We start from the raw sequence: 27,500 nt of genomic DNA, 5'->3' as shown, positions 1-27,500 counted from the left end.
AATAAACAAATTGCAGTGGTTAAATGGCCATAGAACAGAAGTCAGAGAAACCTCAATAATTGCTTTACCCTCCTAACAAGCACATTTGAAAATAAATATTTTAAGATTCATCATTCTCAAAAGTCTATCTAAAAATGTTGAACTTTTTGGACAAAGTGAAGTGGGGAAGTGATCTAAAAATGATTTTCTGACATGAATGTGTACAAAATTATCTTCTTACATGCGCAAACTGAGTTTTTTTTTGTTTGTTTTTAAACATCCTGGAAAGTGGGCAGCAGCACATACAATTGATTGACACATCTGCCTCATAGTTCTGAGGCGCAGGGTTTGAATCTTGGCTAACCTTTTGATTTAACATTTACGTTCTCAACCCCACCCCACCCTCCACTTCATTGAACATTCGAAATGGCTAATAACCTTCATGTACCGTATTTTCTGGTGTATAAGGCACATCGGAGTATAAGGCCAATGAATGGTGTATTTTCCCTATACAGGAAACATCCGAGTTACGACCGGGTTGCGTTCCGACAAAACGGTCGTAAGTCAAACGGCTTTAAATCGAAAAACATTCAAAATGGCTGATGCAGCCGACCACATGATATGAACAAATGACGACACGCTGGAATCTCCGATACGACAGTATAGTATACAATGTCAATCTGTTGTGTTTAAGCAACGTTTTTTATTGAATACTATTATTATATTCCAAAATGTTGACAGTTCATTTATAATTCTTCTAACTTTGTGTCATTTTAATAATTTTATATTTCGTATTATCGATCTTTATTACTGTGTCGGCGCACACCCTTTCTGCTAACCCAAATACGCATGGCTTCCCACACACGCACACACACACATCCCGTAATTCTTTCGGGCTTGTTCCGTTTCTGCACCACAGTGTGCGAGTTGCTTCTCGCCATTATCAGGTTTCTGCCCCCGGCCCCTACTCGTCGTTTTTGGTATTCCTTATTTTTGATCATTCCACCGGTCTTCTTTTTGGGACCAGCGCTTTGTGTTGTCTCTTAATAAATCATCCTGCACGGACCTCTGTCTCTGTCGCTTACTTGGGGATCCAGCCATTCAATTTCACTCCAACGACTAGTCGGCTGCGCTCTGCCTCGTTAGGAACGTGACAGATCTAAACAAGAAGGACCATCTCGAGTCTTTTATTCGACCAAATGCATCGCAAACACTTCGGCAGCATGTTCAACAGCGTTGCTGGCTGTAGCGGTGGCAGCCGTAGGAAAAAAAAAGGTCTCACGGTCGTAAGTATGGGTGGTCGTAACTCGCGCCGGTCGTAAATTGGATGTTATCTGTATAAGGTGCACCGGACTATATGGCGCACCTCCAATGAATGAAAAACGTTTTCCCAATACACATAAATATCTAAAAGGCACCCCACATTATAAGGCACTACAGTAGAGGCTGGGATTACTCATTACTTCTTCTACAGTGGCAAATGGAGTCAGTCGGTGGCTGCTAACAACAGTTGCAAGACCTCTTGTAGCTCAATTATTACTTCACATATAAGGCGCACCGACGTACGTACAAGGCGCAGGGTCATCTTTTGAGGAAAATGTAGGCTTTTGGGTGCGCTGTATACACCGGAAAATACGGGACTGTAAATATTTGTTTGTCTACTGTATATCTGTCCTGCTATTTCTGTCACGTCCGCTCGAGGAGTGGCGACAGGGCTCGAGGGACGACGGAAGATGGGTAAGGTCGGATCCAAAATACACGGTGGAGAGAGTGATTCAAAAAAAAAAAGAGTCTTTACTGAGACACATATGGCATGAACAAAAAATAAGGCAAGGTAGAGGGGAACGACAGGAAACAGACCTGCGTGCAGAGGGGAGACGGGTACTTCCTGGAATACACCGACAACAACTGAACGGTAAGGGTGGCTTTTATAGGCAGAAGGCACAATTAAGGAAATGGGGAACAGGTGCGTGAGTTAGGAGAGCCAGGAAGGGAGGGGCCCGCTCCAAGGAGCAGCGGTGGAAGAGACACGAGGGGAGGGGCACGCTCCTGGCATCGATGAGGATGTGACAATTTCCAAGTGACCTCTTACTCAAAGTAAACGAGAACTGCCTCGGGTTCACGTGGAACCCTTCTGAGAAGCACAATAGAAAGTAAGATGACTAACTTATGAGATATGACACCCCTCCTCCCCCCTACTATCAAAAAAGATAAACAGTCGTGGTATTTCTTTTGAATCGAGCAAAGTCTTCAAACTTCAATATCCGAAAATACTAAACAGGTCAAGCAAATACCGACGCATGTTTACATCTTTGAATCCCCGGCACTCCCAAATTCAGAAGATGAGAAGAAACTTACTCAGCCCATTAGACAACGTGGTTGTCAAACTGGATAAAAAATATATAAAAAAACTGAAATAATGTATTGTGACGAAACAATTCCAAACATGTTCTAATGATTTAAAAAGGAGGCCTGCAACATTGAGAGACTTAAACATGACCCCTTGACTCTTCCAGTGCCATCAGAACCATCTTAACGGCCATTTTTCGTGGAAGAAAGTTGACAGGAGAGCACTTGGCCTGCTTCCTGTGCTGCAAACTGCAGGTTCCCTGGACTGCCATTAGTCCACTTCGGTCTTTATTGGGCACACGCACGTTGTGGTGCGTTTTAGGTATTGCCAAGTCGAGGGCGACAGAAATGTAATAACAGACTGAGCCAATAGCCAGATGGAAACAGACGTCAGTCTGTGAGTGAACTTTATGTGGCCTTCACAAGGAATGCGTACAATCACATTATGCTGTATGATGATTTCAAAGGTTTGACCATTGTCCCTGAATGGACCTTTGTGGCAACCGCAAAGATTAAACTACACGGATGTGTTATTTTTATTCGTTTTTTTTTTGGGGGGGGGGGGGGGGATCGGGGGGATCAAAAAGGCCACCGCTTGATCGTCACAGCTTTTTTTTTAAATACGTGCGCGGGCAGAAGACACGTCTATGGGAAAACATTAACCACCCGTGGTGCAGATGACCTCGAAGTAAGTACAGTGAGACCTCGGTTTACGAACCCCTTGGATTACGAACTTTTTGGTTTACGAACGTTACATTTATGAAAATTTTACCTTGGCATACAAACTATTTTTCGGGATACACACGGAGCTGCCACAATGAGTGATGTGTTGTTCGCGAATGAGCCCGTTCTTCTAACGACAAAATGGCAGCAGACTGCATTTACTTATTTATTCCCCGCCCCCAGCCTTCGGTTAAAGCCACGTGATTGGTCAAGAAGGTTAGAAAATGGATAGAAAACAGTGAAATTTAGACTCGTTTCAACTTTGAAAATTCAAAAGCAGAGTGTAGACTGGAAAGTTAAAATATCCCATCAATCAGGCTCCACAAATAACCCGCACACGTCATCTGTACACTTGATGCAAGAAGCTATCAACCCAGCTAAACAGATCACAATTGATGAAGAACTAGACACAATTATCACAGAGAAAGCACCTACAAGGGATCATTCCTCAAGATGTTGAAATAAGCCTATGTTCCTCATCAAGTGTTTAATGCTAAGGAAACCGGGCACTCCATTCCATCAGGCCATTAACGACCATAACAAAGGTAAATAAAATGACTTTATTGTACAGTACAGTTTATTTCTTTAATCGTAATACTATAGCACATGTATTATACATAAAATAAGGTATATTTTGTGTAGTTTTAAGGCTTAGAAAATTAGAAAGTAGAAAATTATGTTTTATGGAGACCTGGGAACGGATTATTCTCATTTTAATGGTTTCCTAGGGGAAATTAATTTTTGGAATACACACTTTTTACCTTACACACTCTGTCTGGGAACCAATTAAGTTCGTAAGCCAATGTCCCACTGTAATGTATTTTCTGGTGTATAAGGCACCTAATAGCCTTCATTTTCTTCAAAAGATGATCCAGCACCATATATGCAGGTGTGCCTTATGTGTGAATATTGAGTCACAACAGGTCTCGCAACTACTGTCAGCAGCCACTGACTCCATTTTCCCCCTTTGAAGAAGTGTATAATCACAGCCACTACTGTAGCGCCTTATAATGTAGTGTGCCTTACATTTGGGAAACTTTTATACATGTATATATTATACAGTATTTGGAAAACTTGTCATTCATTGATAATGTGCCTTATACAGTAGTCTGGTGCATCTTATATATGGAAACATTTGAAAATTCACCATTCATTGTGGTTGCGCCTTATAATCCGGTGCGCCTTATACACTGGAAAATACGGTACTGCTCACTTCCATAGCGGCAAATAAGCGACACTTCTTTGAGGCATATTTATCACGAAAGCATGACAGAAGAAAAGAAGTTAAGCTAAAATAGTGCGACGCTATACACCAGAAAAGTGACAAGGATATACTTTTTCACAGAAGTGTTGGCTGGAACTCAGAGCAGCAGAAATTAAGCATCTATTAAGAGCAAATCTGAAAGTATGTTAATGGGTGGCAACCGGTTCAGAGTGTCCCCCGCCTTCTGCCCAAAGACAGCTGGGATAGGCTCCAGCAGCATACCACCACCCAACCCTATACAAGACAATACAATACAATACAATACAATACATATTGATTTATATCGCGCTTTTACAACAGCTGAAGCTGTAACGAAGCGCTTAACATGGACAACTATCATATACAGGGAATAAAGCAGCCACAAAGATAGTTGAAAGTGTTTGTATTACAGACAAACCAATTTCAGGGTAGACTAGAGCAGGCTAAAAATACGGTGGGGGGAAAAAAGTGGATGAGGAAATGTGAAAGCTAAGTTAGCGTGTGAGAGAGAGAGAGAGAGAGAGAGAGAGAGAGAGAGATTTCAAATATAAAGGAAAACGCAGGCGTTAGCTTAGCATCCGCTTCAGTTTTATTTGAAAGAAGCATGTCGTTTCGAACTGTTTGTCGACCATACTTTTTTGGCACAGGAAATTGTTTTTAATTTTAAAGCCCTTTTCTATGAAATCGAATCCTAACAATTGTGGGGGAAAAAAGAAAGTGCTAGCAATGTCAATCATGAACGTGACCAGATGCACCATCTCAAGCACCAGCAAGGTAAGTTTGGATAAAGTTTTCAACATCCTGAACAGATGCCCGAGCCACCTCATTTTTCAGCCTCACTCAAAGGGATTTCAACACGCAGCGAACGAAACTTGTTTCCTTTTGATCAAAGTAGCGTTGTAGCGCCTCGTTTTATATCGGGTTTGATTAGATTGTACACGTGTGTTTTGACAAAGGCGGTAACACCAGCTTACATTTCATCCATCTTCTTCGACCTGGGGCAAATGGAGGTAAGGATTGTTGGTTGAAGGCGGGTCATAATTTGTAGCCCGTCATCACGAAGAAGACCAGAGCGGATACCTCCACTAGAAACAGCAAGAAATTTACCTCAACCTGAATTTGTGTATTTGAGGAAAATCTTGCCAATCAGAGCCGATTGCTCTGCGTATGCCATTATTAAGCTGTGCGCTATGCTAAGCAGCTGCTCCCAGCATTCTCGCAGTGTGCAGCCATGGGGGGCCCTGGACAGGCTTTTATCTCATCCAGTGAGATAGGAAGTATGAACAGGAAATCTTGAGGGAGGGGGAGTCGAGGGCCCGTATGGGAAGCGCAGTGTAAACACTCTTGGTTTTTAATCATCCCAGCTCACGTTCAGAACTGGACACACTTTGATGTCGTCCCTCAGAGCCCCCTCCGCCCTTCTCATCCTTCAATCCCAAAAGGCCTGCACAGATGGTCCGAGAGGCAAACATGCTCCACAGTTAAGGCCGCGATCCGGGCTGAGGCAACGAAAAGGAGGTGCTCGATACATAACAGGACATTGAGAAGGCTTCAAAGAATGCAAAGTGGCACAGAGTTAACTGGAAACTGCCCAGCACGCTTTAATTCCACCACCGAAAAGGCGCTAAGTTCAACTCTCCAAAACACAAAGACCCAGAAAGCCAGCTGAAGATTTACAAAAACTCAAAGCGGTTAATAGCTTCCACAATGTTTAGCCTCCCCTAATTGGCATAAATCCCATTAGAAGATTGAACTGCGATCCTTCCCTCAACAAAAGTCAGGACATCGCCATCTCAAGTTCAAAGGCATCCCAGAAGCCTTTGCACTTCTTCGACGGCCACCATATAAGCCCTGTGTCTGGAAAGGGGATACAGTCAAAAATTCCTCTGTACTTTCTCCTAATAGAGTTGCCAGACTCGGGCCAAGTCCTCCAATGAACATGTCCATTCAGGGGACAGGGCACCCGTCCAACGTGGCCACTGTTTGGGCGACCACAGGGAAACGTGGACCAAGTCGGATGATTGCAATAAGCAGAGCGGATGTGGCAATGGATGTAATCAATTTTAGACTATATTCAATGCTGCTAAGGTACTCCTGTAAACAGGCGTGCCTTGGCTTGAATTTGTTTCATTCATGCCTATGATAGTAACTATTCACCCCATATAACAATATCCATCCATCCATCAATCATTCACCACAGAAATAAATTGAAATGACAGTTATTTTTTTAAAGCACTAAACCTGCCACTCAGTCACAGTAGCGGTTGTGTTATGCATCTGTTAGATCAACTTATGCTAAAGAGGATACAATATAATACAACATTAATTATATGGTGCTTTCACAACCGCTACGGCTATAAAAAAGCACGTTAATTTTTTTTTTAAAGTACTGTATTTTCTAGTGTATAAGGCGCACCGGAGTATAAAGCGCACCCCCAATGAAAGGTGGATTTTTTTTTAACGTTTTCCATATATAAGGCGCACCGATGAATGAAAAAGGTTTTCCAAATATAAAATATCAATATATAAAAGTTCTCCAAATATAAGGCACACCATATTTATTATAAGGCACTACAATAGAGGCTGGGTTTCGCACTACTTCTTCTATGGGGAGAAATGTAGTCAATGGCTGCTGACAGTAGTAGGGTCATCTTTTGAAGATAATTAAGGCTTTTGGGTGTGCCATATACACCAGAAAATACGGTGCAGTGCCTTTTTTGCAGTTTCCCTGGATTATCAAATACATTAGAATATTACACAAAAAATGACTAAACATAAAATGTAGTTTCAAAGAAAAAAAGGTTAGATTGGCACACTGTGGAAGATGCGTCAAGCTAATGTTTTGGTTGGTGAATGTCTCAAATTAAATTTAAATGTGCTTTATATACCGGAAAATACAGTACATCCAAGAAATCTAAATATTGATTCATAGATATATAAGGGGCATCAGATGATAAGCCGCACTAGTTGCTTTTGCGAAAATGTGAATGGTTTTGCATGCACTGTAATTGCTCAAAGGTTAGGTTCTCTAAAGTTTCAGATCAGTATATTGTTTTGGGTTGAGCAGCAATAAGGACAACGTATCCATCAAATCGACATTGGCTTGCATATAGTCTTGGCAGACGAACTAGTTTTCGGTGGACAAACCAAACCACACGGAGCACCACAGTAGCTGGCGGACTCGGTTTCGACGAAAGAACACCAAACCACACGATCAAACAGGTGGCTGGCGGAGTTGTTGTCGTTACCCCATTTCTTTGAGTGCAGACGTGGTTTACCATCCGTAAGAACACTCGTGAAGCATCACCAAGAGGCAACGAAAAAGCACGGCAACTTCACTCGGAAGTTCGTCATCCATTGATGAACTACCATCACAAAGGTAAATAAAGTGACTTTATTATACAGTACAGTTTATTTCTGTAATTACAATTCACTAGCACATTGATTATACATAAAATAAGGTATATTTTGTGTAGTTTTAAGGCTTATATCGCCTTACACACACTTTCTGGGAACCAATTAAGTTCATAAGCTGAGGTATCACTGTATCTCCCACCGAAAGAAAAAAGTAGATTACGTCACGTTTACCTATGTCAACATCGTACGGTGGTCATCGCAAGCCAAAGAACCGCCAATATTGGTCAATATAAACCAATCAATTGTGTCTTGCTCAACGTAAGCAAAGAGTAAAGCCGCGCGACCAGGACAGACTCAACACAAATATGAGAAGTGAGTGCGCATCACGGGGACCCCCCTGCCCACTTTTCCTCTCTCCTACCGCAAGGCAAGAACATAAAGCTGCTTGAACGGGCTCTTGAGGACCTGTTGGAACAAGCTTGAGCGTCAACAAAGAGCATCCTGCGGAGTTTGACAAAAACGAGGCCTTCCTCACCTTGGACAGGACCGAGGACCGGCCCAATTGTGATCAAGCTCTTCTTTGTATTCTTTACATTGTAAAGTTTGTTTGTACATTGTTTGTTTACATTGTATTGGAAGTCGCTGAGACCTGCTGACAGCAGCTTTGACCCACCCGTCATCTCTTCCTCCATATTTATTTGGTTTTGTTTTACAGACCTTTTCTGTTCACAGATTTCAACTCCTTTGTGAACTTTTACGAGGACAAATAAGGAATGCCGGAATTCCCAGAGCGCATTTAATACGAGCAATGCAAGATCAGAACTTGTTTTCCCACAAAGGAATATTCAGTTACAGGCCGAGTGGCTTGTCGGCGTGCCGAAATGGTGTGAAGAGGGTGTGGAAATGGTCATTATAAACAGTGGCAAAACCCTAAACACCTGGCGAGCGAAGAAAGACGAACGAGATCCTAGGGTGCATATCGACCGTCCCGTTTCTTAGGAGATGGTAAATAAATTGACGCCGCGGAGCTTTTTGGCCAGGCAACCTTAATCCAATCCAGAATACAGAATAAGCGCCATGAAAGGAAACACATTTCTATTTTCACCAGCTGACAGGGTACCAGCACGCTTTTAAAATAACACTTAAGCTCAAATTACAGTGTTTGGGTTCAAATGTGTCATTTAACTGTCTTCGACCACACCTTGAAAATAAAGTTGTCTGATGAAGAGTCGAGGTTAAACATTAGGAAGTGCGAGACGACGTTGCAGCCAAGACATAACAGACACGACTTTGCTTGATGCGTAAAAAAGTAAATCGAGGTCAATGGCCCTCAAAATAATGTGTTTGTGTGTGTCATCGCTATTGTTCAGGGAATTCAAGGATGGCAACACCTACAGATATCTCTTGTTTGTTTTTAATTGGGGTAAACAACACACAAGGGGGGGAACAGTAAAACCAAAGGCATCTTAAAGAAAGAAGAAAGAGTAGCTGGAACTGATATGGCTTGGAATTGAAGTGGATTTACGTGGGACAGGCGGTGTGAGACAATTTCTTTTCGACAATGGATGCTGCAGCTTCGTGTTTGCTTTCAACATTTAGCTTGTAGCAGACGTTCACATTTCATCATGACATCCCTGATTCACTGATGAAAAGGACACTTTGATCCTCTCTTCTTTCATCTAAAACTGCTTTATACAATAAATAGGGTGCAGAAAGTGCGTAAGATTGAATGACTGTCTTTGTGTTGTCATATTTTGTTCTTCTGCTTTTTTGTTCTTTTGACTTCAAGAATGCGCTGTGAGAGTGGCTGCCTTTCTAGCAGCTCCTGTATTTTGTTTTTCTACTTCTTCCTTTCCTTTTCTCTTCCGCCCGTAACTTTGCTGCGATGTACATGTATCTACTGCGAGACTAATAAGGGCTAATCCAATCCAAAGCTAATGAGACTGAATCCACCTCTTTGTTGCCAAATTTGCGTCAGATCAAACATATCTTAAACACCATAAACTGGGCCAACTATAGAATATAAAAGATTGAGATTCATGGAAACAATAAAGCAAGCGTGATGGTTGCGTCAACACATACTGGAGGGATGGAACTCTTATTTATTTGTTATGAAATGTGAAAAAAACCAAATTGGTGGAAATCATAAGAGAAAAACATTGTCGTAATGCCCAACTTCAATTTATATCAAAGACCGTTGCCTTTACATTTTTAGTTCAGTCATTTTTTTTAACTCATTGACTGCCATTCCCGAATTTATTCAGGAATTGAAAATATGACATGTAGCGCCATTCTCGAATTTTTTGGGGTTTTGGTTTTTCTTGCGGGGGTGCCGACAAAGCGTTGGTTAGACCTCTGTCAATGGTTTTCCCTTCCACGAGGTAGCAGCATTTGCCTTTTGGCCATGTTAGTGCTTTGTTACAGCTTCAACTGTTTAAGCTCTATATAAACCAATATGTATGCATTGTATTTTGTACAACCACCCCCATTTCAAGCTCAGATAACTCCAGACCCATATAATTTAGGAATTATTTTTTTTTTCTGATGAAAGCTGAATTGAATGGTTTTATAGTCCCAACTCAATAGTCTGTGGGTCCTGCAATTTGAGTGAAAATGAAAAAAACCCTGGCACTGTAGTGGACACATTTTTGCACATCGTCTGGCAGTGAATGAGTTAACTGTGTGCCGGGTCATTAAAAGTAATAATCTTAGATGAAAGAGCAGTACAATTAACATGATTGCGATGACTGTGCTAATGATTTGCAATGTGATGATGTCAAAATAAATTTCGCTACTGTAACATCAAATGTTTTTAAAAAGGGCAGAGCACGAATGTGTCAAAATGTCATTTGTCTGTGTGTAAATGGCATGAAGGTGGAACTAATTATGGACCCAAGAATCAGTTTCAATAAAATATATATTGGGGGTGGCCACTGGGCTGGGATGGGCAACATTGGCCCACTATGTAGCTTGGCCCCCTTTTTCGAAAGGCATGAATGTTGTTTGACACACAGATGTACATTGACAAGCTACCGTATTTTCCGGTGTATAAGGCGCACCGGAGTATAAGGCGCACCTTCAATGAATGGTGTATTTTCACACTTTACATATGTAAGGTGCACCTTCAATGAATGCTAGGTTTTGAACATGTAATATGTAAATATATAAAAGTTTTCCAAATACTGTATAAGGCACACTACATTATGAGGTTCTACACAAATGGCTGAGGTTATGCAATAATTCTTCCACAGGGGGAAATGGAGTTGATGGCTGATGACAGCAGTTGCGAGACCTGTTGTGGCTCAATATTACTTCATATAAGGCGCATCTGCGTATAAGTCGCAGGGTTATCTTTTAAAGAAAATAAAGGATTTTTGGGTGCGACTTATAGAAAATACAGTGAATTATTTTTTTGTTCCATTAATTTAAGTATGTGTTCTTAAGTATGTGTGCTTCAGATACTTTTATATAGAAGTAAGAGTTGCCCTATAATAACGTAACAGCATTTTATTGTTGTCTTATTGGTTGTCCAGCTCAAGCTAAGTTGTGCTAGCAAAGCACATTTGTAGCCATCCGCGCATATTAAAACATTTAGTCAGCATTACAGTTAAATACAGTCTCGTTGTTAAATACATATTAGGATTTTTCCAAGTGGCACAATTGCATGCAGTTTGATTTCTACGGAATAATTGAAACATGATAGCGGTTGATGGAAAGGTTTTTTTCAGCCATCATCTGTACTTCTTTGAAGGTGTCGGACGTTTCGCTTCTTCTCCAAGATGCTTCTTCAGCGAACTAAAGTCTTACTGGTAGTATCGGCCCTATATATATATATATATATCCCTACTGTCCAGACATGGCGGTGCCGGACACTGCTATGATAGGTCCCTGCTCTCAGGTTGGGGGGAGCAGAGGACTACTCCATGCGGCTCCACCGATTGTTCCTATTGTCCTGACTAACGACTGGCCTAATTGCCCCACTTGCTCCGGTATCACCTCATCAGCATTACTAATCATATGATGCCTAAGCAGGCTATTGTACGAACGATCCAAATTGAACCTCACACCACCATATCGGTTTAGTGAAGGGTTTAGCTGTTCTATGAAAATCGCTTCTTTTACTCCCCTTGCAAACCATCTATGTTCTTTCGCTAAGATTTGAACCTCATTGTCATCAAATGAGTGATTGCTAGCTTTTAGGTGCATACGTACTGCCGATTGAGGCCCACTCGTCTTATCCCTGCGATGTTGATAGTCTTTTCTTGAGAATTTGTTTAGTCTCTCCAATGTACTGCTCTTTACAATTTTCATTCTTACAATGTATGGAATAAACTACATTACTTCGTTTTTCATTTGGCAGCCCATCTTTTGGATGCACTAATTTTTGCCTTAAAGTGTCTATCGGTTTGACATAAGTAGGAATTTTGTGTTGCCAAAGGACTCTTTGTAGTTCATGATATGATATCAGAATCAGAATCAGAATACCTTTATTCGTCCCGCAATGGGGAAATTTGTAGTCCACAGCAGCAATTGAAGAGGGATGGGGTTGGGGTGGGAGTGAAAGGATAGAAAACAAGATATTCTAAGCATAACAAAATAAAAATGTCAACTGTATACTGTGCAAATGTAGATGTGCAAAAACCGTTCTATAAACAAGACTGTACATAGTGCAGAATCAAGAAATGCATTTAGATATATTGCAACAACCCATATTTACAAGTGTCCAGTTTTTTTTTTTTTCACGTGATCATTGGGAATTGTGAAGCCTGACAGCAGTCGGTAGAAACGGTAGGATCATATCATATCATATATGATATGATATGATATGATATGATATGATATGATATGATATGATATGATATGATATGATATGATATGATATGATATGATAGCGGTTGCATTAAGAGGTGGAAGAAAATTTATCCTGTGACTGTAAAGTGTCCCTGAGAGTTTTGAAAGGCACGTATACATCAAATGTATTATTATTATGATAAGTGTGGAAAGGCCAGTGGCCCAATTTTCGGCACGCCACTGCAATGTGCCATAAATCATTATGGTTCATTTGAAAGGAACCGTGGCATAAACATGACATTGGATGATAGTCAAATAGATTTGTTGAGCACGAGTACAATAAATATAATTTGCAAGACTGTTGCATCTACTTGATGCTAGCTTCAGTCCTTCGTGATGACAGAGGAACTCGGACGAAGTTTCTTGGACAAGAAGCGAAACGTCCGACACCTTCAAAGAAGTACAGATGACGGCTAAAGAAACCTTTTCATCGATGGACCACTCCTGTACGACTGAGAGCTTACACAAATAGGCGGATATACTACATTGTTCTTTTTTGTTTTTTGTTTTTAATGGTGAGTCATCGTTGTCTAAAATCTTTTTTAATAGGCTCCAAAAACATCACAAAAAACAGCTGGTGTGTGTGTGGTCACCCCAGTTGTATATAGATTGAATAACTAGACAAACGTACAGACAGCGGGTAAATGCTTTGGTCACAGCGCAGCTACAAACTTCTGCATTCCGCAATTCCACACCATGAGAAAACAACCTGACACTCTAAACGATTGCAATAATTCACAATCTGCTTGCCCAGGGCTTACTTCTGTGGCCTGGTGTGTGTGCCCACCAGTTAGTGACCCCTGAGTTAACTTGTGCTCCCACCTGTTGACATTCACACAACAGAAATTTCCCCCCAAAAACAGTGCAAGTCAAGTACCGAGACAAGATGTTCCTTAATTCAAGAATAGAAAGGAAGTGATTTCCCAAATGCAAAACATGTGCTTTGGCGCAAGAAAGGATAGGAAAGACTGGAGAACGCTTTTGTGATTGATGTCTTTACCTGCATGAGTTTCCCCTCCGCGTAACCGGCGCTTCCTCCCACGAACACCCCCTCCAGAGTGATGGGACTCCCCGCCGGCTCGTGCTTCAGCAGCGTCACCTTGATGAGCGCTCGGAGGGCCGGTCGCTCAGATTCCGGGCCCGTTTGGCCCAGCACCACCTGCAGGGCCATCATGAGCAGCCACGGCCAGAGCCCGGCCAGGCGCCACGGGGGGACTGTCATGGCCTCGGCTGAAGCGGCGGAGCCCGGCCGCACATGGTGGACTTCAAAGCAGGCAGCGGGAAAACAAGTCGGAAGCTTTTTTTCCTCTTCTTTTCTTCTTGTGCTTCTTTAGGCTCCGCAATCCAAACTCAAGCGTGAACGTCCTGGTCCTTCCATTCACAGTTAATAATCAAGCTTGCATCCAGACGCATATTCCAATCCCAAAGAAAAAAAAAGTTTAAATTCATGCTCCGGGTTGCCTCCAAGAAATCTCCGCACGTGTGCACGCGTGAAGAAAAGCCCAGCTCCTGTCCACGCACGAGCCGAATTTCATTGTACTTCACTTGTCCTTGATCGTAATGGGGTTGATATAATCATCATATTAATCCACAACGTCACTCGCTGCACCTTTACCAAAACCGCATAGAGAGTTGACAAGTGGCGTCCCCAGATAGCGAGTCCCGTGGGCGCCACATTTTTCACCCAGCACCGACAGACACACACACACACACACACACACATACACACATATACGCGCACACACTGTACACTTACGCGCACTCACTTATACGCACGCACTCGGAAGAGACAAGTTGAACTTCAAAGACGGCCGTTCCAGGTTGCTTCAGCCGTGGCGGCTAGATCACAGCCGAGCCAAACGGTTAAGTAACATGTTTACGACCTCAATGGCGTGAACATAGTTGTTACCAAAAGAATTTAATTACCGTGCGTAAAGTCCGTACGTTGACTCGTTTCCTTCCTTCCTTCCTTCCCGTTTGTCAGTTCATAGTTATTCCCAGGTCAATTCGAGCGTTGAATGACTTCTGCGAAAGTGGATACGTTCCTGCGAGGTCGGTTATCAGCGGAACACACATCACAGAAAGAAGCGGCGAAGTGTGCGGAAGTCAGTCAACTTGAGAGACGGCATGTACAGTTCACAACACAGGCGTCTGCAAAGACACCGACCCACACGCTACTAATCTACACTGCCCTGTGCTTGTCGCTCTTTCCACGCCACCGGGGGAATCTCATTTACAGCCGCTACCTGCTCACTCGTCCTGTTGCATTCACGGCCAGTTAAAAATAGGCAACGATTTCTCGCTTAAATCACAAATAGAAACCACATGGATGAGATTTTAGAATGGAATATCTCATGATCATCGACTAAATGCAACAAATCCAGAACATTCTAGAGTGTCGCTTATACAAGTCGAGCTGCTGAAAAAATTAAGTGTTTTCCGAATGTGTATGAAGGCACCAACGCTTCTCTGGGCGTATCAGGCTCCACACACAGGAACGACATGAATCAAATTAGGTGAATGGTACCCTCTAGTGGATGAACTGCGTAAAAACAACAACAAACAGATCTCAATCAAGGTTGTTACAATTCGTTTAAAGGACAACCGACGTCTCCGGACAGGTTGTGTCCATAATTTGTAAAATGACTTCTACTGGGCGTATTCCATCGCATATAGATATATTTTACGTTTTAAGACTCGCGCTGAACATTCAGGAAGTCTTGTTTTTGAGTTGATGACGAGTCCTCACCTGACGCCAGAAAAGGACTGTCTCCGTAAAAAAGACGCATTGTAGCGTCTTTCCATCACGTCAATGTATTTTGCTGTACTGTTTTTTTTTTTTTTTTTTGGGAAAACCGTGTGTTACATCCAAAAGCCGCCAGCAGAGGGAGTCCAAGCTCCATGAAAATCATTTATCAGCCTGTGGAAACGGGCTGATTCATTCCTCACAGATCGGTGGCCATTTTGTTGCCTCTTTTTGGGTGAGACGTTCCCCCCCACCCATTTGCCTCAAAATGACACAGAATAAATTCTTTAATCGATTGCAAACATGTATGCTTTCCTCTTCAGAACTATTTGAATCATATTCATAACTGGATGTGTAACAAGAAAGCATATTATCCGAATCTGAAGCCATTGTTTTTAATTCTCCATCAATGAAAGACGTCTTGGTGTGACGTCACGAACTGGGGGCGGGACTTTCTGAAAATGCCCAATTCGCAGCTCAATTTTTTGCAGATTTTGGACACTTTAAGTCATTTTTATTGGTGTTTTGCATTTGAATAAAAATATCATACTGCGTGTTTTGAGTATTTTAGATGCTATAAATTGTTTTTTGATGTCAGTTAAAAAACAAAAAAGTGACGTCGGTTTCCCTTTAACTGAACCAATAATTTAAATAAAATTGAAACGAACATGCGCAGACACGCGCACGCACATACACGCAACACACACACGCGCGCACACGCAACACGCGCACGCACACGCCCGCGCGTGCGCGACACCTACACGCCCGCGCGTGCGCGCGCACACACACACACACACACACACACACACACACACACACACACACACACACACACACACACACACACACACACACACGCGCGCGCTCACAAGCCGAGTTGTCTGCAGGGAAAATGACCTAGCCCTACCGGTAACTGGTAACTGACGAAACACGTCACGAGATGGGTGCACAAAACACAAAAACACGAAATATTTTCCGAACTCACTACGTTTACTTGCGACCTGCATGCAAGGACTATAGATATTGTACCGTTTCCCATAATGTCAAATCATTGTGTTCTGTTTTATTATTTTAATTTAAATGATATGAAAAGTGCCCTCATTACAGTTACTGTTATAATAATACAAAAGAAATAATGCATCGTTGATAATTAAGCACATACTGAAGAGACGACAAACGCAACGCCTTTGTTGTGAGCAAATAATATACCAGAAGGTGCCTTTTACAAATGTCATTTTGAATTCATAGATAAATCGTGACAAAATTCTAAGGTGTGTGCCATTCATCAACGACCCCCAACCCCCGCCCCTGTACGCAATTCTTTAAAGCTAAAAACATCACAGCTTTACATGACCAGCATACTCACCGGACATGTCACGCAAAAAGTATGTTTGGGATGTTCTGATTATGGTCAATAAACAACAACTTCGCACAACCATTGAATGGACACACATTCCACAGGCAATAAACTGCCCAACTATACGCATTATTAATATTTGTTAGCGGGCATTAGGACCAGGCATCTCACCCAGCAGGTGCACAGAAGGGGCGGGTTTATGTTACATATTTTTCACTGTATTTTCTGTTTGAGTTAGATCCACTTGTTAGCCGTTGGAATAAACACGTCTCCACATTCAGTCGTGTGTGCTCCTTCCTCAACGGCTACATTATTATTATTATTATAATTATTATTATTATTATTATTATTATTATTATTATTATTATTATCATTATTATTATTATTATTAACATTGAGGCAAGTGGCCTTTTCTATTTGTTGAAAATGTTTGATTTTAAAGTCCACCTCAAGAAAAACGGTGCAGGCGTTTATATTTTTCTTCAACCAAATTCAACAAAAATATAACGTGGTTGAATCAAAAAAAAGCATTGCTGTTTAGTTATTTCTGATTATTCTATTCGGCACGTCATGAAAATACAGGTCATGTTAGTGTCAATTTTTAATCAGGCACTTCACAAAGAATGTAAATATGGGCCTTTGTGGGCTTTCGCTGCTATCAATGACGTCATATTCATGAGACCAACTTTGTAACTACATGCCAGTTTGTTTGGACCGAGGTTTTTGACCTATTTTCATAAAGAAGAGTGCATCATGGCACTGGAAACAGTTCCAAAAGACCTTCGCCATCTAAGAGCATGTTTGCTGTGCTCATTAGTGAAGGTAAATGAAATTTTCGCAAAACAAACGGGAGCTGGGCTGCTAACTTGTCGCCATTTTGCTGGACACCGCCTGAGTTTTTTGTTGTTGTCATTGATGATGGTAATGGTAAAATGGTAAAAAAAAACATTTGCTTACACGTGTTTGAGCAGGTTGATTGTTTTCGTATGGGCGCAGTACAAATTCGCTTCATCACATCAATATAAACAAATTGCGTTCTCTTTTAGACCATTGACCAGTTTGAATATGATGGCTGCGACAACTGTGAGTCGTTCCTTCAAATGAAGGGGAATAGAGAGATGGTTTATGAATGCACCAGTTCTTCATTTGATGGGTAAATATTAACCTGGCTGTATGCGAAAACGAATTCACCTGAAGGACAATACGTTTTACTCTTTTAATGTTCATTTCCACAGTGTGATTGCCCAGATGAGTCCTGAAGACAGCTGGGTAGCAAAATGGCAGAGAATAGGTCAGAAGAGACATCTGTACATACATACCTCTTGACAATATATTGTAAAATGAACTTAAACTATGGCTGTCTTGATTCGTTGACATGATTTGAAATACCTTGTTGATAAGTGAAATTTAATTAGATCTTTTTAACTTTATGCAACAGGCACATTCAAACCAGGGGTATATGCAGTGTCAGTGACTGGCAGACTACCTCCAGGTATCGTTCCAAATGAATTATTTTGTTCTCCTTATTGTGGTATTTCCCAGGTTCCCTTACTTGTGTTATTCAGTGTATAATAGTCATTCACAACTCTTCTGCTTCTGTAGGTGTGGTGAGAGAGTTGAAAAGCAGAGGAGTGATCTACAAATCCAGAGACACAGCAGTGAAGTCATAATCAAGATTCAAAACTATTTTACATCCCGATTGTTCACAAACAAAACAAAAAAATACTTGTACAAAATGACTTTTTTTAATTTTTCATTTGCCTTGTGTGTTTTTTCCTTGTTGTAGTCATCAAGAATACACGTATAAATCTGTTCTATTTAGTCTTTGAGATTGTCTTGTTAGCTTTAACTGCAAAGAGCACTGAAGACTACATGTGTCATCCTGCACCCGAACACAAACAACTTCATACTATAATGTACCATCTAAAACAGTGGGTAAAATTAAACAATCTTAAGTGTCCTTGACCTTTTATTGGCTGTAATAATCACATCCATAAATCTTCAACCTTGTTCTTTGGGGGAAGCTATCCCTCAAGCTGTCTCTCCATGTTTCAACAGCAAGGTCTGTAGGAAAGATGGACAATAATCCTGATCATTGATGGAAACAGCATTAAATACTTTAAGTCAATTACTGTGTTTGGCTGATGCACATTTGTAAATACATCATTTAAAAGAGGAAGTATAGATATATTTTTTTTCCACCGTGAAAAAATGTCAGTCATCCCTGTCGAATAATAAATGCAACGCAAAATCTGCATGGCCTGAGCGAGCGGATCTTTTTGCAGTACCAGATATTTCCAAAAGGGAGAACCCTAAGACTGATTTCCTGGCGACAATCTACAAAGCATTTCCCACAGATAATCCCAACATATACAATACAGTATTTCTAACGAGCATGTTAAATTTCAGAAATCATACATCGGGAGATTTTCGCACTCCTGACTTTGGTGCGTGTTAAAATAATGTCAGCGTTACAAAAGTGTAAATTAGCAGTAAATAAAACACAAAAATGCCTTCATTATTTATATCCATTCAATTAGTCTAAAAATGACATTTTCTTTTGTTTCACCTTACAAATGAACTGTCTGTATTGTGTCAATAGTTGCTTTATAAAGTGAGTATTGTGGTCAAAATCGGGAGTCTCCCGACCAAATGGCGAAACGTACCATGTATGAACGAGGGTCTAAAAAAATACAATATGTACGTTTTGGACATACTAACATTTGTGTCAGAGTAATGTGTCACCTTTTAGGTCAAGACCATGATACTAATTGTATTTATGTTTATCTTAGAAATTCGTGTTGGTGTTTGCATACTAACCTGATGAATTCAGGTCGTGAATATGGGAAAAGCCCTAGTTTTACCGTGGTGCTCTACGGTGGCAAAGTGAAAGCATTTCACAATCCTTAACATTTAATATACTGCAACACTGTGACAAATATGTTAAAAGGCGGTCCCACTTTGGGTTGAAAAAAATCTCTCACGTTGCAGCACGTTCAGTAACAGTTTTGAAACATTGTTAATTGTAAAATGAGTCTACGATATACATAAATTCCATTTTTTAAACCAATTTATATTTCTACATGCAAACTAACAGTCAGCCTCGTGCTTATGGTGTGATGTACCGGGTTCATGTGTTATCCGGTTTTACCAATTCTGCTACAATCAGTGAGTAAAATACAGTGCCTTATTTTTAATTGCAGTTTCCCCACTTAAATGTTTGGGATCATCAAATACATTAAAATATGACACTAAAAGTTGTGTAAACATAAAATGTAGTTTAAAAGAAGAAGAAAAAATATTAAATTAATATTAAATTGGCCAACTCTGTGGAAGATGTGTTAAGCTAATGTTTTGATTGGTGAATGTATCAAACAAAATGTAAATGTTTCAATCGTGCCAAAGGTGTCATGTTAAGGCATTGAATATTTCTACTGCTGCATTCGTGATGGCAGGTGGGGTTGTGTTAATGTATTTTGAGGAGGTTGTTTCTATGGCATTTTCCGCATTCGGGTGACGTCAGGCCAATGCGTAGATACGGTTGAGTGAGAAACTGGCTCCACACTTTCCTCATTCATGACGCTACAATTCAAAAACATCTACTCATCCATGTAGTTTAAATTGTGCATCAGTGTTGCAGGTAAATTGAAATCACAGCTGATATGGATCAAACTGCTATAAAAGTTTAAAGCAGCATTCACACCAATGGACAATTCATAGTCTTCAATTTACCTAAAATACATATTTTTGGAATGTGGGAGGAATCTGGAATACCCAAAATAATTTTTCACATGAACAAAATGAACATGCTACAAGATATGTTGGAGTCAAGATTCTAACTGAGAACCACGTAACGTTGCAGCCAATCTAACACTATGGTGACAAAGGTACTTTTGGTTCAGTGCCAATTGCTTGATTTCTGCAGAGGTCAATTCTAAAACTGCTTGATGAACTAACAATCTGGGGACACTGCGGTCCTTTTTCTCCATAACCAAAATTAATGAAATTTCCTATCTAGCGTGACTTTTGGAGTTAAAATTACCAAACTGAATTCATCAATGATGCAAGTTTTTTTTCTGGATTATTTATTTAATTATATTCGCCTTAACTAGGAAACCGACCTTGTTTTTTATTTTTTTTTTGAAATCGTGGCACATCAGGTTTTTAATAACTTATAATGTAGTGATATTTACAGTGATATTTCTGAATTTATAAAGCACAGATGGATTTTTTTTCCTGAAAACATCATAGCTTAAATTACATCACATTGTGCATTGCACAACATTTAAAAGGTCAAATTGTTGATGCGCCAAATCAATCAATGTTGAAAAACAGTCAGGGGAACATTCTCACATTCAAATTTGCTGTTGTGCTGTTTTCACTGCACATTTAGCTTCATGTGAGTAAAGTCATTCCAGTTGAGCATCTTACCAAAAACAAAACCAAGAACTGAGCAGCATGCTGCAAGACTTCCTTCGACCGCAGGCCTTGTCAAACAGGAAGGCAGACGCGACTCTGCCTGCCTCAGCCAAGCGTGGCCTTTTTTTTTTTTTTTAGCAAACCGCGGGCTCGTTGCAAGTTGCAACTGTCGCTGTTGCCCTTATTTGGATATGCTAGCATCAGACCGAGTACCCAAAACAAAAGATCTCGTTTGAAGTACCATATTTGCTTTTGGGCCATGTCCTGTGATCTCCATTGATCGCTTTCATCATCAAAATTTTGAAAGAAAATGGGGTGACATTTATAAGGAGGGTGTGCGGTATTAATAGAAGCCCGCACCGTGTTTCACCAGGACTTCCTCTCGAGCGGCTACAGTGTGCATGCTCATGAAGATTTCACTTCCTTTTAAAGCGAATGCCATCTTCAGGGCACACGTGAATGTAAGACGAAATGTCCGCTCGAGTGAGCACATGTAAGGAAGTGTGGTGGTGGGGGAAGGGCAGCTGGCTGCGGGTCCAGATAAGGTCTATCACTAAAAAGCAGTTATGGCTCCTCGGGAAAGGCCCTCGACTTCATTCTCCTCTCCAGGATCACTTCCTCATTGCTACAGACATGCACACACCCAAAACATGTTGCACTCACATCCGAAAGTTTGTCTTTTGTATTAAAAAGATGCACCACTACAATAGCCTTCCGATCAGTTCAGGCTGTATTCCACCTACTTCCCGAAGTCAGCTGAGATAGGCTTCAGCACAACCGAGACCCCCATGAGGATAAGCATCTCAAATAATGGATGAATAGTCGGACTACTGAAGCACCCTTACTTACCATCAACCATCCCATCCACCCATTATCTCGCAATCTTTTTCTTCCGAACACTAAAGCTCCTATTGCTACAATGATATATCTTCTCATTCTATCAGCTGTTGAAGCCACATGAAGTCACAACTGAGGCTGACAGTCAAAAGACCGCCGGGCCATGCTGCTTTGCACACGCACGCACATGCACACACCGCTTACGACAAGTGATGTTCACAGACTTGCATTTGACTGTAAATCACCAGCGTCTTTCATCTTAACTCAAAACTGTATTGACATTGGTGGGAAAGGGGATATGTATTTGGTGTCGCGAGCACTTCCCCTAAAGTGTTGGGACACGCTAGCCATGACACCTACAAGAAACGGAAATGTAAAAAATTAAAAAAAAAAAGTCAGAAAATGCACTCTCTCTAGACTCACTCTATAACGGAAGTAAAGATGTAAAGGTGTTTGTGAGTGTCTTTGCATGAACCCTGTCCCAAATAAAGGTAATAGAGTAAAAGCAAACGTTCAATTTAATTTGTATTGTCAATTTTAAACAATTAATTCAAGTTATGATAGCAACCGTTGTAGGGAACAGCTGAAAAATGTTCATGAAAAAAATAAAACAGTTGAAAAAAAAGTGGCCATACGGAGAAGTAAAACTCTATTTAAATCTACACAGTTTTATGTTAAGTGCTAGCTGATGTTGTTAGGTTAACTTGTATGCTAACAACTACTTTGCTCATGCATTGACTAAAGAACAAAAGTATCAAATACATCACTAAAATATGACGATATGAAAATAAAATTATATTAACTCTTTCACTAGCAGACCTGCAAAAAATTCGTCTACTTTAGTGCCAGGGTTTTTGTCATTTTCACTCAAATTCTAGCAGTCACAGAATATCGAGTTTTGGCACTCCATAAACATTCAATGCAGCGCAAGAAACCTTAGACTCTCTTCTCTCATCAGAAAAAAATGAGTTAATTCCTAAGTTATATAGATCTGGAGTAATATGAGGCACAAGTGGGGGTGGCTGTACAAAAGACATATGTTGCCCCCTAGTGGGAGGGAAAAACATTGCCAGAGGTCTGACCAGCACTTTATCGACACCCCCCCCCCCCCGCATGAAAAAACAAAACCAGCGTTGTCATATTTTCAATTCCTTAATAAATCCGGGAACGGCAATGAATGAGTTAAGTGCTAGCTGGTGTTATTAGCTTAATCTTTATGCTAACAACAACCTTGCTAATGCATTGAATGAATAACAAAAGTCCCAAATATGTCACTAAAATATGACTACATGAAAATTAAATTACATTAAGAGCGGTGATCCATGACCACCACCGAGGAAGATATATATACACACACACACAAACCCCCTTGGTGTTTCAGTTGTGATGCGTTTACTGTGATATTTTTAAGCTTTGTTCTTTATTCTGTCAGACAGGTTTGATGTCTCATAGGATCTAAAGTCTAAATTACCGAGTGACATGTAAGAAAGTAAAAATAGCTTCCAGTAAGAATGTCATCTTTCTTTCATGTCTTTTGCATCCAGCCCTGCTTCCTGTCGTTACTTTGAATTTTTTGGTTGATCGACAATTACTTTTCAACTTCCGCGTCGTGGGGTTCAAACTCTGCTCTTCGGGTGATACTCCGAATACTGTGACCTCATTAAGTGTGAAGTGACATCAAGGTGAAAATAGAAAGAGCAGTTCACAAGTTCCTCATCACTGCCTAAAACAACAATAATCAAATGCTCAGTAAGTAAATACCCTTCGGACCATGTCAAAGCTACGGATTAGTGTCTTTGAAAAATGCCTCTTTTTGAATATGTTACTTTTTGCATTTACTGTGTTGTGCACATGGTCATAATGATTGTAGCCTATAGGTATATCGTCTTTTGTGTGTGTTTTTTTTCTTCGTTTGGATTTGAGATATTTTGGTCCTCAAAAATGAGTAAAGCAAGTTTTTGGCGTGATTGAGGAATCAAAAGCCACCGCACACGTGACACTCAAACATGGGTTTTGTTCTGATTATGTTTCAACAGTCACTAAATTATCATTTTTGTGCAATTAAATACGCAACAAATATTATTTACAAGCATAGCACAACCAGGCGTCATTTGGCTTAATAAATAGTTCAAAATATTTTGGAAAAACTTGAGTGATATGAAATTCACAATCCTATCAACTCAACTCATACTAGAAAATTATCAAGTTGGTGGGTAGATAAGATTGGAAATTATCTATCTGAGCAGTATGTGTTTAAACGCCTTGGGGGGGGGATCAAAAGAGACATTTTAAATGGCCTGCCCATTTTTCTGCTTCAAACCATCTGTAGGAGGCAAGACGGAAGAGAAGAGAAACTGTTAGACCTCTTCCTGTGGTTACATCACGTGGCCCAAGAGGGTTCAAAAGGAGACAACTTCTTCTTCGATCAGTTCTCGAGCCGAGCGACGGCACCTGCGAGGCTGGCGGAAGACCGTGGCGTCAAACACACAAAGGAAAAAAAACTCATTTGAGGTAAATTGTGATAGATCGCTTAGTTGAACAATGGTTAGATGGAAATGCTTGTCAAATCTTAAATTTGAAAGCTTACTTACACGAGTGCCAATGGGTTGCTTTTTCTGTAGCTTTTTTATTGCTATGAAACTGTTGTGACTGTTTTTTTTATGATGCCTCTGTGTGTTTGTATCCATTTGATTTCAACGTAAACGGCAAGTTGTTAATTTTTCTGTGTGTGTATGTAGCTTGTGAATATGACAGAAAAGCTTACTCACGGCATCCAAAATGGCTTCTTTAAGACAGCGCTTACTGTGGCACAACTTTTTGCGGTGGAGACATGAAAATGGGACTTTTTTTCTGGGGGGGATCATAAGAAAAGTAATCAAATACTATTTAAGGCTTTTCAAGGGGAGAAGTAAAGAAGAAGAGCGTCGATGAGGAAGTGAAGGTTGCATGTTATGAGATTGCATGTGTGGTGGCCATAGTGTCAGTTGGGGTGAAGTTGATGGGGGTGGAAAAGCAGGGGTGGCGGTTTGGGGGGTTCACTGTGTGTTCATGTGCAGGTGAAGAAAAGAAGACAGCAGATGCTAGAAGATCCATCAGATATACAGTGCAGTCATCCATAAAGTAGAAAGCACTACTAAACTCCTCGCCCACAGTGTAGTGTTTCCTACTTTATGGATGAGTGTACTGTTGGCTTCAGGGAAAACAACGGCCTCTTGCCAGAAGTCCAAAAAGAGGAAGCGGCTTTTTGTCTCGCAAAGCTACACGTTACCCAGAGTGTCGTTTCTTGCTAGTTCACATGGGTGCCGTGCTGGCGTGGAGCAAAGCCTGTAAACTCTTTCTTCCATTTTGTCCATCTTTGCAGCTAGGTGGGCAGAAAAAACATATCAATGGCGTGTACATGAAATAAAATGTCATCAGTGTGAAATAAAAAATAAATCAAATGTTTTGCTTTTTTTTTCTTCGACCATTCAGACAAACCGAATACACTCAACGCGCTTTAGTTTCGTGTGAAAATAGACAATTTATTTGATGTAAAAAGACGCATGTTTCAATACTTTTGCATACTAACCCTTGACCGCATCGACACTGAGTGAATATGCCAAAAATATGAACAAACATATTTACAGGTGAGGTACCAAGTAGGTCATAAAAACATTTTCATAACACATGTAAAATACTTATTTAAATATAAATAGTGAAAAGAGAGTCCAAAAGAATTGTCCATTCTACACCCAAATCCTGCAACGACCTTCTCACTGCATCTTGTCCATCTCCATTTCACACTGTAGATAGGTCAAGACAAAATAAAATATAAATACAAAATGAATAAATAAGGCAGAATATGGGCATCATATTGGTCATCATGCAATTGATAAACATCAAGTAAACGAGCTCAAGACTAAAAAATGTCATCTTGTAAGGCTAAAATACTACATAGATGCCGACCAGGAGCAGCGTGGGCGTGGGTGCAGTCAATGTAACCCATTTGTGCTGAGCGCGTTCATATGAACAGATAAATTCATTATTTAAAAATCTAAATAAAATCAAAACAGAGTATCAACTAGGTTCAAACAGGATATAATTAACAATAGTATAATTATATATAATTAACAATAATGTGGCAAGAAACAACATTAATGCATTTGAAAATGAATTAATCTGTGTTCATATGAACACGTTCGCATAAATGGGTTAAAACAGCAGGGAGAAATAATACGTGTGCATTACAGCAAATTGAAAAAAAAGAGGTAGGGATGGGGGAGGGGGGTAATGAATGAAGCCACAGCCTTGCCTCTGAGCCGGGGGAATTTACAAATAAAGCGTCCCCCTGATCCCGTCACCCACACTGCCTCCTTATGACAGTCTTAGCATCACCATATGCTGACTCTGGCTAACAAATGATGAATCACTCGCAACTAAAATTTACAGGGTTAAAAGTGACACTGCAGCTCAACAAAACAGGAAAGAGTAACTAACAAGTTTGGCATTTGCTGCACTTTTTCAACTTTTTTTTTGCTGGGGAGGCTCTGTTGGGGTGCTAAGCTAGGAATGTGAAAAAACAAACCTGAGAGCTAGCAACGGGAGGAGCCCGGTGCACTGTGACAAACCCGAACACACATCCGCTTTCAGATGCATTCGGCGCGCGCGCGCGCACGCACACACACACGTACACGCACACACACGCACGCACGCACACACACACACATTACATCACGCACACTCTCGGACAAGCATGTGAAAAATCTTACGTGGGCACAGCGGTGCATCTAAATAAATATTGCTGATTTATTGCAGTCGTTCAATAAAAAATGATGATAGGGATTCATCACAAAAAGGAAAATGCTGGGTCTGATTGTATATTTTTTTACGTCAAAACTCGTTCTAATTGTTTCTTACGCCGATGCAAACAATGATCTCTCTCTCTCTCTCTCTCTCTCTCTCTCTCTCTCTCTCTCTCTCTCTCTCTCTCTCTCTCTCTCTCTCTCTCTCTCTCTCTCTCTCTCTCTCTCTCTCTCTCTCTCTCTCTCTCTCTCTCTCTCTCTCTCTCTCTCTCTCTCTCTCTCTCTCTCTCTCTCTCTCTCTCTCTCTCTCTCTCTCTCTCTCTCTCTCTCTCTCTCTCTCTCTCTCTCTCTCTCTCTCTCTCTCTCTCTCTCTCTCTCTCTCTCTCTCTCGGATTTTGGGGACACTGGCTAAGTCCTGCTCTACAGCAGGGTTGAGACTTTGAACCTTGGCATGGGTTATGATGGGTTAATGCTCGTTTCAGTGGTATTCTGGTTAAGGTTGTACATGGGTTTCACCACACATTCTAAAAGTGTGTGTGTGTGTGTGTGTGTGTGTGTGTGTGTGTGTGTGTGTGTGTGTGTGTGTGTGTGCGTGTGTGTGTGTGCGCGTTAGTGTATATGTGTGAGTGTGTGTGTGCGCTAGTGTATATGTGTGAGTGTGTGTGGTTGTTTCACTGCGGTAGGTTGCTCCTCCAATGACTCAAAACAGAGCAACTCGGATACAAAATGGACGGCTAGGTGGCAATTTCTGAGTTGAATGAGCCGAAGGAACACCTGCAGCTAAGTATGTGGAAAAAAAGTTCTGCTTCATCACACTTGACAATCATTGAAAAGACGCTGCTGCCACGCCGTGTTACA

The 27,500-nt window shown here is 40.8% G+C and overlaps 3 protein-coding genes across 3 annotated transcripts in view; 1 reads left to right on the top strand and 2 right to left on the bottom strand.

Moving 5' to 3' along the window:
* rnf43 (ring finger protein 43) overlaps positions 1-14,930 on the bottom strand; it is a 97,288-nt gene extending 82,358 nt beyond the window's left edge. The window contains exon 1 of the mRNA XM_089017471.1: positions 13,503-14,930. Within this exon, the coding sequence (XP_088873597.1) occupies positions 13,503-13,724 (222 nt within the window). The 5' untranslated portion in view covers positions 13,725-14,930. The remainder of the gene's footprint in view (positions 1-13,502) is intronic.
* A 2,347-nt stretch (positions 14,931-17,277) lies between these two features.
* Positions 17,278-18,733, top strand: supt4h1 (SPT4 homolog, DSIF elongation factor subunit). The gene is made up of 5 exons (XM_089017046.1): positions 17,278-17,427; positions 17,652-17,758; positions 17,841-17,896; positions 18,044-18,097; positions 18,208-18,733. Exons 1-5 carry the CDS (start codon positions 17,359-17,361, stop codon positions 18,273-18,275), a joined length of 354 nt encoding a protein of 117 aa, XP_088873172.1. The 5' UTR covers positions 17,278-17,358; the 3' UTR covers positions 18,276-18,733.
* An 8,169-nt stretch (positions 18,734-26,902) lies between these two features.
* tspoap1 (TSPO associated protein 1) overlaps positions 26,903-27,500 on the bottom strand; it is a 45,278-nt gene continuing 44,680 nt past the window's right edge. Inside the window, 1 exon segment of the mRNA XM_089016585.1 lies at positions 26,903-27,500. This exon segment is cut by the window's right edge and continues 1,208 nt beyond it. The gene's annotated coding sequence lies outside the window, so the exon portion shown is untranslated.

Source organism: Hippocampus bargibanti, linkage group LG16 (assembly GCF_051943395.1).
Source record: "Hippocampus bargibanti isolate YZ-2025 linkage group LG16, ASM5194339v1, whole genome shotgun sequence".
Classification (NCBI taxonomy): Eukaryota; Metazoa; Chordata; class Actinopteri; order Syngnathiformes; family Syngnathidae; genus Hippocampus; species Hippocampus bargibanti.
Note: the sequence above shows the minus strand (reverse complement) of the source record. Positions and strands in the feature narration are given on the sequence as shown.

Bases quoted from the DNA above. Each gene is read 5' to 3' on its own strand.
- supt4h1 (XM_089017046.1), top strand. From the start codon at position 17,359: ATGGCACTGGAAACAGTTCCAAAAGACCTTCGCCATCTAAGAGCATGT. The intron at 17,759-17,840 runs GTAAATATTAAC...TCATTTCCACAG, and splicing joins ACCAGTTCTTCATTTGATGG to TGTGATTGCCCAGATGAGTC. The intron at 17,897-18,043 runs GTCAGAAGAGAC...TTTATGCAACAG, and splicing joins AGCAAAATGGCAGAGAATAG to GCACATTCAAACCAGGGGTA.